This window comes from Habropoda laboriosa, unplaced genomic scaffold (genome assembly GCF_001263275.1).
Source record: "Habropoda laboriosa isolate 0110345459 unplaced genomic scaffold, ASM126327v1 scaffold28, whole genome shotgun sequence".
Lineage (NCBI taxonomy): Eukaryota > Metazoa > Arthropoda > Insecta > Hymenoptera > Apidae > Habropoda > Habropoda laboriosa.
The window spans coordinates 789,467-804,220 of NW_017100174.1; the positions used below are offsets into that span (position 1 = coordinate 789,467).

At 41.8% G+C, this 14,754-nt stretch overlaps 1 protein-coding gene across 1 annotated transcript; it reads right to left on the reverse strand.

The window, feature by feature from the left end:
* Nucleotides 1-358: 358 nt before the first annotated feature.
* On the reverse strand, nt 359-13,493 carry LOC108578747 (leucine-rich repeats and immunoglobulin-like domains protein 1). The gene is made up of 8 exons (XM_017942131.1): nt 12,671-13,493; nt 7,938-8,106; nt 5,918-6,051; nt 4,873-5,134; nt 3,768-4,046; nt 3,234-3,479; nt 2,805-3,006; nt 359-683 (listed from the first exon to the last, which is right to left on the reverse strand). Exons 1-8 carry the CDS (start codon nt 13,066-13,068, stop codon nt 466-468), a joined length of 1,908 nt encoding a protein of 635 aa, XP_017797620.1. The 5' UTR covers nt 13,069-13,493; the 3' UTR covers nt 359-465.
* Between the last annotated feature and the right edge of the window lie 1,261 nt (nt 13,494-14,754).

Sequence of the window (14,754 nt, forward strand, 5' to 3'; positions counted from 1 at the left end):
ATTATTAGGGTTGCTTCCAAGAAATTCAAGCAAGCGGATTAGAATTAATAACGAACTAAAACGCCCGTGTCGAACTTGAAGCGAGGTCACACCGAGATCCAAACCGTCCGAACGTCTGCACACTTCCGGTCTACGTCATGATGACCAATGGAACGGACTTGAAACGTCACGGTTTCTCACGTGCCTCTCTCTGCCTATCTTTCTTTTTCTGTCTTTCAAGTATGCATCTATGTGTATGTGTGTATGTGCGTGCGTGCGTGTGTTTTTAGTTTCCGCGAAAATGAGTGGCCATGAATCGAACTGTTTCTTCTAAGGTTATTCTTCATTCATTCATCCATTCTTCTTCCTTTTTCTCCTATTTTTCTTCTTCGTCGTCGTGTTGCCGTTTGAACGTTTCTTGAGTGCCGATCGATCGGTCGGTCGATCGGTCGAACTATCCTTCGCGATATCGATCATATAATCGCTCTACTCGAGAGTCGCGGCGAAAGAAACGTTGCCGCCGGACGCGGCCGCCGCGGCGGCCAACAACAGCGTCGGTGGCAACGGCGGAAGCGGCGACGTCTGTTCAGTAGGCGTCGAGGCGGTTGTCGGGCAATTATTCGCGACACCGTATACTTTCGCGTGATTTACTTCGAAAGCCACGGTCAGGTCCGCGAGTCCGGGATCGCACAGCACCGGATTATCTGCAAGCAAAAAAACATCGGAAGATCGCAAAGGGGAAGCTCTTTTTTTTTTTCATTCTGTGACGTGTATCGCGGCCAGATAAGCGAGAGAAACTACTGTAGATAGAACGCCGTCTACCGAGAGCGTGTATGCAAAGTGACACTTAGTTTGTCCCTTTAGAAGACTACACCACCTAAACGACGTTTGTGTTTCGTTGAAACAAGTCAGAGATTTAATTACGAGCTTGTTACTGTCTTTTTAGAAGTCTCGAAGTTGCAAGAAAAAGTAGCAGCGATAGTGACGATTTCTACGTACCAAGAGAGAAGGAAATTTATTTCGATTAACTCTTCTGTTAACAAACGAAATAGAATACCATTAATTTTACGAAAGTTTGCAAATCGCCTATTCAACTTGATTGCTTCGTAAAAGTACAATTTTATATATCCTTTTTATTCTTTACCGAAAATTTACTCTCGATTTACACGGTATCAGTTCATCGTATATAAATAGAGGTTAGGTGTACGTTACAAACTAGGTTGCAGAAAATGTTTGCTCTCGATCGATGGTTGTTCACAATCGAATCTCGAACTCTCGGTAAACACAGGATCGCGCGTCAACGAGTTCGATAATAAAGTGAAAAGCAATGGGAATTGTCGCGAATCTCGGTGGTTCGTGTTCGTTACGAAGAGAAAAGAGGAGGAGTTGTTCAATGAAAGCTGTGAACGAGGAACAGAAATGAGGAGTCTGAGAAATAACGAAGCCGACCGAGATAACGGGATTGGACACGATAACGGCACCACAAAAACCCGTATATGTTTAACAATAACAACAGCGAACGATCCGTCTTCGGTACACAATAAATAATACGAGATGGCGCCACGACGGGGGTTATCGCGTGAAATGTAACTCTTATAACAAAATAATGTTCTGTTCGGGACACCGAACGGAGCCACGTTATTATCAGGCAGTAATTTATTTTCTGCCGCCACCGGCCACACTCTCATGACCCGTTCCCTCTTTCCGTCTCGTTTCTTCTTCCAATAGCCACGACTGTCCTCGCGACACTTAACGACGTGTTTATTAATTACGCACTGGCGCCCATTCAACGCGTCTGCGTTCCACAAAGACGTTATCCTTTCGCGAGGATGGAAATGTGAAAAATGGAATGACCGTTTCTTATCGTACGATCGAGTGACTCGTGCTCGTTCCAACCAGATGATTATTACGCGTATTTTGCGCACAACACGTTTGTTTTATTAACAAGAAGTTAGATATATTACGAGTCCGTTGTTCATTTTTCGATCTTACAACACGTGTTGGCTATATTAGAATCACTTGTTTTATATTTGTCTCGTTGCGCTCACCAATGTCTTCGTATGTCGAACAAAAAGGTTACTTTCCTGCGTATACAAAATTTCTTGTTTTTTTTTTCTATGTAAAAAATTCTTCTACGATAATATTTGTCGTTGTAAATAATTATTACTATCTCGTGTGTCAAACGAATAGACAGATTTATAAATATGATTACATCGAGCAAGCGTCCCTTATTAGAAATAACCTTTTTGCAGGTTATGTTACGAAGACTCTCGTAAGTGGTTCTGTAGTGTATACACTGGTTAATGGGCAGTCTTCTTTGTTAATCTCTTAGCAGAATCGTTTTAGTATCGTTGTTCCAGGGATCGAAGCACAATGAAACGGTGTATCTGGCTTTGTTTCGCGAGATCTGCACTTTAACCGGAATCTTTTAATTTACTCGATGCCTAAGCCACATGTAATTGGTTACTTAATGAAAGAAAAAAAACACGATCGGCAAACAATAACGGGAACTTTCGAACGAAGCGATACCTCTGTGTGACGCGGTATACGCAAAATCGAATACACCTGTGTTTACAATTCTTTTCATTTTACGTTATCACACGGAATTCTGGTGTTTTATCTTTCGATGTTTACATTTCATTAGAACGACCGAATACGTCTTTAATTCATATGTATATTAATGGTAAACAATTCGTTTCACTCGAATGAAAGAAATTTCAATTGACAGAACGAATCAAGTTCGTAGGAATTTGTTTTAACAAAATTCTGGCTGAAATCAATCGTCTGTTGTTTGATAACACTGATAACGTAGCCTTCGAGCTTACCTTGAAGATATATGCGAAGTACATCGGGAACACCGTGCACAGTGCAACGTGTGTTCGCCACCAGTTCGGGCATCAGAGTCCTTATCAGATTCGCGCTCACGTCCGCCCAGCATAGAACAGGAAAACCACGGAAATCCCTCTCGGACAATGTCACTAGACGATTGTGAGACGCGTTCAGCTCTTCCAGCGATGGTAGCCACGCCTATGTAGAATTGTTTACACGGTTACGAAATGGTGTTATTACGGTGATAGATATTTTGTCTTTTCGAAGATGGATATATACATATACATATATGATTATTCGTTATGTTCCAATTTGTTTGTCAGCAAGTGAATTGTTTACTGTGACATCTTCATGATAGAACGCATTAATTGGCTGATCGAGACACGGTAATAAATCTGACTTCGTTTCACGTGTGTCATATATACCTCTGACGTGTCTTCGAGAGTAGTGAGCTCGTTGTGAGAAAGATCGAGCACTTTCAGGCCGTCGAGACCGCGTAGATCACGCGGTCCAATTGTCGGTCCCAAAGCGTTGTGGCTAAGATTCAACCTCTGCATTTCCTTCATCCCGAGAAACAACGAACCGTCCAAGCCTGTTAGTTCGTTATGCTGAAGCCGCATATCTTGGATATTTCCACCGGCCGTTTCCTCGCCCTCTTCTTCTACCAAATTCTGGAAAAATACGAGAAACGAACGGGGCAAATTTTTAGTCGTTTCCTCCTACTCTATCTTCGTAACGATTTGTCGTAATTTGAAACTATTTCTTATTTCATTCTATTGGTGAATATTTTCATTTCTTTTTATTTATTTTTCTATACTTTTCAATTTCGAGTAACGGTGTAATTGTATCGTAGACGAGATTTCTTGCATATTGTTTCTTGTGTAAAAATTCTGACTCGAGATTCGGTTATTTTATACGTACACGGACGAGGAAAATTATACCGGATATTGAACGTGTACCTCTGATGGCGTTCTTCCTCTGTGGAGTCGCGCAATTCTGTTATTTGAGAGATCGAGCAATCGCAGCTCGCGCAGACCACGAAGTGACGCGAACGAGAACTCACGAAGCTCGTTGTGCGTCAAGTTTAAGCACTTGAGAGACCTGAGAGGGTAAAGGACACTGTTGCCCCCGTTTCCGTCGCCATTACCGCCACCCGCGCCGCCCAACGATTTTAGAGAATTGTGTCCGAGCTCCAGGTCTTCTAGCATCTCTGCCTCTATGAAATCCTCTTCCGTCAACTGAGAAACAAAATCATATTTTCTCTTGCAACATTATTAATTCACCGTCTATCCGTTATCGTTTGCAGTCTTACTTCAAATTCGTACTTCTTCTTTCTATTTTCAAACAAACAACAACGTCGTTTTTTCAATTTCTTACTTAAATATTTCATTTTTGTTCTATTTCAAAGAAATTTATGCGGTGAAAGAACTGAGGATTAAATTCAGAAAGAATCGTGTTACACTTCGTGAAACCTTTGTAAATTGATCGAAAAGAAAAGAAAAAAAAGCAGATCGAAGGGAATTATAATGAAGACCATCGAACACACCGTCCGTCCGTTTCAATAAAAATTTAATCTGCGGGACGGAAGCGCACGACATAATAATTACATTAGGATGTAGTAATTGACTTAATGCACGGAACACTGAACGAACGCCTCCACGCGTTATCGTACATCGTGATCGTGCACTTGCACTTCATGCGGGCATATATATCTGCATGTTATACAGGCCATCGTTGCGTCGATGTCAACGTCATATTTGTAGATAATATTTGATAAACTTGATCGAATCGTTTTTCCAAACTTACACACACTGTAACGTTGCACAATGTTCGCACTGATAACGTTGTTAAGTTAGCTCGAAATATGTGTTCTCTTTTCGGTTATTTTTTTTTTTCTTTTCTTTCTCTCACTTTCAGCGAAAAGGATCGAGAGAATCGAAGCGTCGATAAACTTTCCTCTCTCTTTTTCTCTTTTGTTCCAAGTTAAATTAAACTTAATTTCTTTCTCGTTTTCGTTTATTGTTATTATTATTATTATTATTATCGTCAGTGGTTAAGCGTTACCTCTTGCAGATTGTTGTACGAAAGTTCGAGAAATTTCAATCGACGCGCCTTCTGCAACGTTCCGTCCAGGCTGCGTATCTTATTGTGCTGGAGGAACAACGTTTCCAAACGGTGCAGGTAGCGAAATTCCGCTGGCAAATGTGTCAGTTTATTGTCCACGGCGTATAGCATCTTCAGGTTATGGCCAGAGGACGGTAGCTCGCCGTCCAGAGATGTGAGCTCGTTCGCGTTAATTAGCAACCACTCCAGCTGATTCAAATCTCTGAAACAAGATTATAAGCCACGTGGAGGGCGAACCTGTCCCATTCCCGTCCCGACTTCGGAAACGAAAACAAATCGTTGTCTGGCTAAATCCATCGAACTAACGAAACCGTGAAATACACGTATATATATATACTTTTTTTTAAATTTTTTCCAACGATTCTGAGTTTACGAAACACCGAAGAAAAGAAGAGAAGGACCGTTTCTCATACGTGCATAGGGTAATTCCGGGAGAGACGGACCAGGCAAGTATTTCCTACATTGTCCGCCATATGTGGAACGCGTCGGTATTCTTTTGTTTTACGGAAAGCGATCGAGCGTGGCTCTCGGTGTTTTTTCTTCCATATCTGGCGGATAATGTAGGAAATACTTGCCTGTCCCGTCTCTCCCGCCGGTCCATCTCTCCTGAAATTGCCCTATATATTTGCCTTTTATTATACTTTTGTCAAATTTTCTCGAACTTCTCCCCTTGATTCGATCTCGAGTTAACGACAAAGAAGAAGAAGAAAAACAGAGAGAGAAAAACCGTCTCTCACAGCTGGAACGCATAATCTCGAGCACGTGACTGGATCGCAAGCTTAATTGTTCTCTCCTCCGCATATAATCTGCGTGCACGTTTGCTTAATCATTCGGCCGAGTCCGTGGAGCTGCTCGTTGCATCAACGATGAATAGAGCCAATTAAATAAGAGGCACCATGTCGGAATGGTAAACAGGATGTCCGATACGTTCTAGGTAGTTCGCGAACGAACGGAAATATTTCAGTAATGAAGAAAGTGTCGTTACCGTAACGTTCGATTCAGGCTCTGCAGGTGGTTACGGCCGACGTGAAGGTGTTTCACCAGCGGCGGCAACGAACCCGGTACCATTTCTGAAATCGCATTTCCGGCCATAGAGAGATGCTGTAACGTTGGATTGTACTGAAAATCATACGTAAAACAAAAAAAAAAAGAGTGCACTTTCAGTTACACGTATATTGGAGAGACACCGTTTGCGAGCAATAGATAAACTTATCGAGAGAGAGAGAGAGGGAAAGAAATGAGAGACAGAGCAGATTAAAGAGATCGTATTCAGCGGCGAGGACGAGCGCGATTAAACACGAGAACGCGCAACGTTTAATCAACAGCAACAGCCCTCATGTACAAGCGCAAACAAATACACACACACGTACATATGATAAATTGCGAATGAATTATTGTAGCAACATTGCATACGTAGCATTGTTATGATTTTGTTGAACCTGTGCGTGAAGTCTACGTTCCTGGCGGGGGAGTTCGAAATTGTTTGCGGTGCAAATAACGCGTTTCACTGAAACCGATCGAATTCATGTACAACAGTTGTTTACCGTTGCGCCATAAACATTTCTCCACCGATAATTCATCGCACCAGACGGTTATTGTTACGTCAGAATTTTTATCCGTGTTTCTCTTGTTTATGAAACACCCCGCTCGAATGTTTCGTTTGCTATAAAAATGAAAAAACACGCAATTCACTGTAGGAAATTCTTTCGGCGAAGAAATTCCGGCGCAAAAATTTTCGTCGCGAAATATATAGAAGATTTCATTTCATCGATGTAAAGTTCAATTTTACCCCGTATAACGTTATTATCGTGAAGTGAATTCAGTTTCATTGATAAACTCGTTCGTTTCGCGGTGGGTTCGATTTAAACGAGCCCGCGCAAAAACGTCGCGACGTAAAAGTCCGCGAATCGATTTCGAGTGTGCGGGGTGCCGCAAGGTTTTCGCCTACTTCTATTGTTTTTATCACGCGAAACGTGTGGTAAACAGCACGAGGCAGCAGTGAAAAAAAAGCTCTCATAAGTAGCACGAATCGTCTGGAGAACGATTGGCGGACAATTCTCTGCACGTGGCCGGTCACGTGCGCGACAAGCGCCAGGGAAACCCCACCAGCACTCTCTGCAGCGGCTGTCTTCCTCTCCTCGAGATGAATTGTTCGTTCATACCGCCCGGCTACAAATACGTCGCGAAGTCACGCGTAATGTGGGTAACGTGCTTAGAATGTACGATCGTCCCTCCTGTCGGTGTGTTGGTATTGTGAGAAAAACAAAGAAAAGAAAGGAAGGAGCGAAATAAAGAAAGAAGAAAAAAAGAAACTAGGTAGAAGAGGTGAAAAATCAACGCGTACGCTTTCATCGAACACTTTTTTCTTTTTCACCTTAATTTCGATGTAAATATATTCGACATGCTAATCTGAACTGTTTTTGTTGAATCACGTCGAAGAATAATGACGCGGCGGAGCTTTGTCTTTGTACGTAGAACAGGGAAACGCAGCATAAGTTTCATACAGTTCGAGGAGTTATTCGGTGGAAAGGAGATTAGATTTAATCAGCCGCGATAAATGCATATCTTGACAGGAGTCAGCATTAAAAAGGGTCAAGAAAGGTTACATCAACGCTCGTAATTGATCGACATTAATGACGTGTTCACGTTCTTCCTGTTTATAAGCCGTTCTACACATGGACGATGAATCCTTTTTCTTTCCATTTGTCGTTCTCTCTCTCTCTCTCTCTCTGTCTGTCTGATTTACATATGAAGCTGTTAAAGAAGAAAAAAAGCGAGGTATGGATAATTCAAGCTTCGTGTTGTTTCCTTTTTTTGCCTTTTTCTCGCGAATTACGAACGTGAAGATCAGTAGAAGAGACACTTGATGCAAAGGATGGCGAGTAGAAAAATAAAGCTTGGAGATTTCTGAACATGTGTTTTTTTTCTCTCTTCTCGCTTTGTTCGTGAAGAAGGAAACGTAAAATGATTAATGAAGCAGATTCTTATGAGTTACGCGTGCATACCTTAAAGTCATCCGAGTCTATACGGCTTATCCGATTTCTGCTGAGATCTAGGGTCCTCAGCAACGAGAGATGCGACAGAATATGCCTCGGTATAGACGGTATCTCGTTATCCGCGAGACTAAAATACTGCGTTCTTCCCAACCCCGCGAAAACTTCGCCGTCTATAAACCTACAAAACATTTAAGTCGCTCTTTAATTCTATTATTCGACGATAACGTCATTTTAACCCTTTCGCCGTGCCAGAGTTCGATACGTGGCATCGTACGATAGATGTTCAACTACCACCGCGAAATCTTTTGTTTTCACCTAGGTATCGTTTCGTAATTTTCAGTTCGTTAAATTAAGGTGAAAGTACACGAGGGATAGAAATTAAGCAAAAGGCGGGAATTTTCGAAACGTCTACGTAGGCGCGGAACAGCAATGAAAGGGTTAATAATGATATAATTCAGACGATTTATTACGTGGACAAAAATTTCACGACAATAATATGTCAGGATTCTTCGTGATAAGTAAGTAAACTCTAAGTTTGATTAACAATCGGACAGCGGATGGCGTGACAGTCACACGCACGCCGGATGCCGGGTCAAATTTGACCCAATTACTAAAATCCTTTTCGTACGCAAGCGATACGACATTTCTCTTTTATTTTACCAGGCATTGTATTGTTGAAAATTGTACAAATATATTATGATTAAAATAAGAGGTATATTTTAACAGTTTCGAATGACCGGTTAAAATCCGCCAGAAGGTTAACCCTTTGCACTCGGAGATCATTTTGCTGTAGGAAAGGTTACAATTCGGATCTTTGAAATTTTTTCAAACTAACGTAGAAATGAAGTATACTATTTTATTTAAATATTCAATATATTCTCTATTTCACTGTGGTGAAGAAATTTATAGACGCCCATAGATCTCCTCTCTGTCTTCGTTAATTATTTACCAAGTGACGATTATTTAATGTCGCTTCTCAGTCGCCACTCGATTGCAAAGGGTTAATATTTACCTAATTACAACAAACACAAGTACCGCGAAGACAAAAATGTGTCCCCGCAATCTTCGTAAAAGATCATATTGTAAATTTAAGTGGTAAATCTTAAAACACACGCAAACTGATCATTTTTAATGTTTCATCAGTAATTCCACAGTGTTAAATGAATTTAATAAAAATTCCGTAGGAAAAATGGTAAAAGAAATTCCTTTCCTTAAAAGATATCGATTATTTCCTCTTTTTCTTAACGGTGCAGTTCTGTTTCTCTCTGTTCAACACGTGTTTAATGCAGATTCCGACGACAGGATAATTGCGATCTTTCGAGATAACTCAGACAATTCACGAGAAATTACAATTCTTTTTGTCCTCGAGAAATTTAGAATGTCATCCGCTGATAGCGCATTATCTTGGTCCGTGAGCGATCAGAAACCGGGCAACATGTGGCCCTTGTAAACACATGGCCAACAAGCGATACACAATCAATTCTCAATTATCTGAAGTGAAACGAAGTTATCGCCCATTGTCCTAGTCACGGACCAACGAAGTGAGCGTGAAATTTTTCCGTGATGCTGCCCCGGTTAAGGGCAGAAAGGATTGATATTCGTACGAAAATTCGAGGAAATCCAATTGCAACAGCCAATCAACAGTCGTCGAATCGTCTAACCGCTAGAATTTAGAAGAAAAGAAAAAACGTAACCAACGATACAGGCGTAAAAACCCAAGCAAATCGAGACTATCTCCTCGTCTAAATCCTTGCAACTCCTAACATCTCTGTACCGAAACAATTTTTATAACAACATTTATGAAACTTTGATAAAACTAATTAGACTCTATATCGGTCTAAACTGAATTAAGTAACAACGTGTGGCAACTTTGTGTACACACACTTTGCACTATTTGTCACTGCATTTTTCGCTAGTGTTGCGCAACGCGTACAGTCGATAAAACCAGCTGACAAATTCGCGTGAAACCGTATGATAATATCAACATGACAAGTGTCACGTAGAGCGAAAATTTTCGTCGATCGAGAGTGTAAAAATTGTGAGAAGAAAAAAAGAGGGTAAAAAAAGTGGAAGATGTACAATCGAGATATCTCTGTTCTCGATTCGTTGTTTTCCCTTTTTTTACCCTTTTCCCAATGAAATCTGCCGCTCTGATATAGTCACGCCTCTGGGGTTGTGCAAATTCCTTATCGAGGTCCATCGAAACAGGGAACGGACCAATGGAATGTCTAAAACGCGGGCTACGCGCCCGGTCATTATCGTTCGATTATTCACATAACGTTGGCTCACACAGCGTTTCGTTATTTAATTATTCCAGGCAGATAGCCGCGCAGGGCTCTTTCACGATAACACGATCGAAGAGGTCAGGCACGATTAAGATTTCATTCTCCCGCCCGTTATTAAACGATCTCCCTCTCTTTTTCTATCGTTCGCGGTTAAACGACGACGCATTCACGATGATTGTTCGCCAGTCAAGGACTCTCGTTTTCACTCATCCGGCGAAGAGTACCGGCGCGTATCAGGATAATCAAGGAAGACCGGTGTGCAAGCTCTTGCTTTGTGCAGGACGACGATCATTTTTCATTTAGAAAAACAAGGAAACACCCGGCTGTCGAATACATACTTATCCTTAAACCGTATATTAGCGGGAATAATTAATTAGATTTCCTCGGTTTCATTCTTTTTTTGCATTTATTTTTCCGCCTTTTTCTCTTCCTACTTATTCTTCTCTGTTAACATATTTTGCTTTACACTCGTGCGACTGTATATGCTATTTGTACTGTTTTGTAACAAAGGGTCCGTCCCGTTGATAAATAAATAAATAAATAAATAAATAAATAAGCGATACGGATAATGCTAATGAACACATTTTTTTCCTCGACAAATCGAATCGTCATTTTTTCTTCTTTTTTGAGGAATCTTTTTATCGGACACTCGATACTTGTGATAATTTGCATATTTACGATCGGCATTACTTCGAATGTTGTCGTATTTGATTCGCAATGAAATTTTTTCGTTTTTTTTCACAGAGATTCGACACAATGTTGACTAGCTTCTGGATGTTAAAAAATTTTCGCCTCTCGCCCCTGTTTTATCGTCGTATTATTTAATACTTTATCTGAGACAGCGGTGAAAAATATATATAAAAGCAAATAGTATCTTCGGGAGATAAATGAGGACAAAGATTATGGTAATTGCTTCAAATAGTATTATACACGTGCATTAAAACAAATGTATTATAAATCGAAGGACATCGTTGTTTCACCTGATACTAGTGCCTGTACGTACGACGAGTTTATTTCCATTTCTCCTCGTCAGACGGTTTCTATTCTCTCTCCCTTTTGATTGCGATCCGAAAGGATTTTTGCCGCATTGCGTGTCACGTGTACGCTAGCTGCTTTGCAAAATAATTACACTAATTGGAATCGCTTCTTTGTTGTACATATAAACATCTTTACTGAATGCGCGCAGCATCAGACGATGACCTTTTGCCGAAGATTTATTGTCATTCGTATCAATAATGTATGTAGTTCATTTACACGCGTGCTTCTTCTATGAGTTTTGAATGAGAAATGTTTTCACGTAAGAAACACCTACGAGAAATTTCTACTTAACAACCTTGAAAAATTTCATTTCTTCACCTTGGGTGAAGAGTTGCAGCGATAATACGTCCAGTGATTAAGGAATTTTATGGTCAGACAAGCGAAATATAGTCAGACAACGCGTCGAAGATCGCGACGTGCGAAGCGAAATATTAACAACGACGTTTGATAATCCTTCGATTGATAATTTCGAGAAACGAACATTTTTCAGATTTACACGGACAATAATGGAAATGTCGTATTTTTTAAACGAACAAATACTAGCGATCGAGAGCTTTTCGCTGAAATTGACGGACACCTTTATCCGTTGAAAGTTCAATCGACGAAGAAATCACGTGAATAAATTAGAAAGAGGGAAATAATGTTGAGAAATAGTTGAAAACATCTAGAAAGACGATATGTAGTTGGCCGATCCTACGTGTATGCGCGTGGTTAGAGTAAGCGTGGCTGATATCACTTATCCACGCGTCACTATCGTCGTCACACGATTTTCTTCATCAACACCGCGAGAGAGCTCGAAGAATTTCCTCGGTTTTACGTCTTCCACGAAATAATCGAGGAAGATTCCTTGAAAACCGCGAGGTCGATCGTGAGCGAAAGTATTCATTCCACCACATTCACTGAACGCTTTGTTTCAAACCGATCGAAACCGAGTCATACATTTCTGTTAAGGGAAACTGCTTAGATTCCTGCACGTTCGACACCTTGGAGAACTCGCAATTAAGTAACTCGTTACTTCCCATTTTAAATGTACACTCTAACGTAACTAACGAACGTAAGAGTAAAGAAAAAAAAAAAACAGAACGTACCGTTACACGTGATTACAAAGAAACGCTTGAAAAAACAACGAACAAAATAGAGGAGAAAAGTGTCACTTGTTGAAAAATCGAACTTAAAGGAAGTAACGTAGAAGAACTAACGGAATAAGATGAATCTTAACACGTGATACTTCTCTATGATCATTTCTTCGAAGTAACACTGGAATACGATTAAAAAAGAGAAACGAAGAACGATTTTTCTATTACATATTACAAAACACTGGATAATAAAAATTGCAACAGAAAATATACAACTCTTTTCGAGAGAAAAATTGGCAAGCTGGACAGCCCCCGGATTCGATGCATGTAAACTTACACTCACCCTAGATGATCGTGGTTCAGCTCAAGCCTCGTGATCGACATCCGCAGCTCTTTAAAATCGTGCCGCGATATATCCCTGAGATTCGAATGTGAAACTCGAAGGGTGATTTGTTGTTCAGCGGTGAATTTGCCCCGTAATGCCCCTGCCACTTGTTCGAAAGAGTCCATCCGTTCGCATACAACCTCGATACGTTCCCCGTGTCCATGGTGACCGGCATTATTTGCGGTGTTCGCAGCAGCCGCGGCTGCAGCGGCCGCTGTCGCAGCCTGTGCCGGATTGATAACGGAACTGGAGAACTCTTCCTGTCGGCAGGTGCACGGGCTTATCTCGCGGCGTACAGCACAATGAAGGCTCGTGCTAGCCGCTAGCCCTAGAAGCGTGTAAAGCAGCCCCGACATGGTGGTTCGTACGTCAAAACGTGGTCGCGTTGCTGATCACCATCCAAACGGCCCGTTAGAAAGGTCTCCGCTCTTCGACAGAGCTGATCTTTCTACGGTCCGCACGGACCATGCGCAACCCCCTTCCGATACCAACCACCTTCCGCTGCTGCCTTCTTGTTCTTCTCTTCCAATCTATGCGTCTCTTTCACTACCGTTCAATCTTCGACACTTTGACACGGATTCTTCTTGATATCGACTACTTGGGGGGGTCACTGAACACAGTGGACAATTTTGACAATCACTCGACGATAAAAATGTCTCTTTTTTTTCTTTCTTTTCACTTCAAGATGAAAATGTTAGAAAAATACTATCGAAATGAATTGTTCTATTTTGGTAAGATTTAGCAAACGATTCAAGTATAGAAGGCGATTTCTTTCTTTTTTTTTTTTTTGTTTAAAGAATCATTTAGTGGATCGATACGAAGGCTAGAAGAGGGAAGTGGTAGCAAAAATGTTCTCTTCTGTGTGATAAAATAGATAGGGGTTGAATATACTATCAGGATCGATTAGATTGTAATAAAAAGCGGCTCGCGAACGACACTCTCTGGTTTACTCTCTGTTCACCGGACACTAACTCTAGACTGACACTGGCCGGACACGACTGACAGCTACGTATTATCTACACTGTCGCGATCCACATCCCAGACGGGGTATATATATTCACTGCTGAAACGCGGGTGAAAGCTGGCTGCTGTGTATCTATCTCCGTTTTTCTCTCTTTCTTTTTCTCGTTCGTGCCGGACACGAAGGAGGCTTATCGTCGCCAATGGGCCCTCCTCTTGGCGCCACGAACGCGGCAACGGCATTAAGCCGCGGCGCGCCGCGCGAGACTTACTTATAGTCGCAACGTCGTGCCGTGGCGCGGCGCGGCGCCGCGCCTCCGGGAGGGACTCCGACTTCTCTCAGGACTCGTACATTATGTGCGTACCACCGCGAGTTTCAGTCTCTCTCTCCTCTTTTGCCCGTTTCCTCTCGCTTTCCCTCCTCCGTTCTTCTCCTTTTTATCGGTGACCGTCGATCTATGTATCTCGTGTGTTTCGCTCGGACCGCAAGCAACCGGAAGCACTGCACGTGAAACGAACACGCGTACTACTCCCTTGCTTTCGTCGAGTAGCTTCCACATCGACCACGAGTCTCGGGGGGTACGCGTGATCCTCGCGTGTCCTCTCGATCATGATGATGACGTTCATCTTTCAAATGATCCTAATTTTTTTTTTTTTTTTTTTCTTCAAAAGGATCACTTCCTTTTTTTCTCCTTTTTTCCCCTTCTTTCTTGTTTCCGTAATTCACCGATCTCAGTAGATATCTCAGTTCTCTCCTCTCTTCTTCAGGTATGATTCACTGGAAAATAATTGACTGATATATAGTATAAGTCTCGTTATTGTAGCGTTAATGAGAAAAAATTGTTAGGATGACGCGATCGAGACTTTTCCTCGACAAAGGCACCAGACACGACTAGCGTGAACGTTTTCACGCGAGACAGCAAGAAGTCCCGACGATCCCTCGATGCCGGCGCACTGCATATGCGAAGGCGGTGTTTGCACCGATAACGAGAGCATTGCTCAACTTTTGACCTTTGCTTAGCCGCTCCGGGGTACACAGGCTGAAAGAAAATACCAGATAATTCGCTCGTGGGTCCCTCTCT

Excerpts from the sequence above, each read along its gene's own strand:
- LOC108578747 (XM_017942131.1), bottom strand. The coding sequence starts at position 13,068 with ATGTCGGGGCTGCTTTACACGCTTCTAGGGCTAGCGGCTAGCACGAGC. Across the intron at positions 4,047-4,872 it reads CGTACAACAATCTGCAAGAG|TTGACGGAAGAGGATTTCAT; the intron begins GTAACGCTTAAC and ends TTTGTTTCTCAG. Across the intron at positions 3,480-3,767 it reads GAGGAAGAACGCCATCAGAG|AATTTGGTAGAAGAAGAGGG; the intron begins GTACACGTTCAA and ends GTATTTTTCCAG.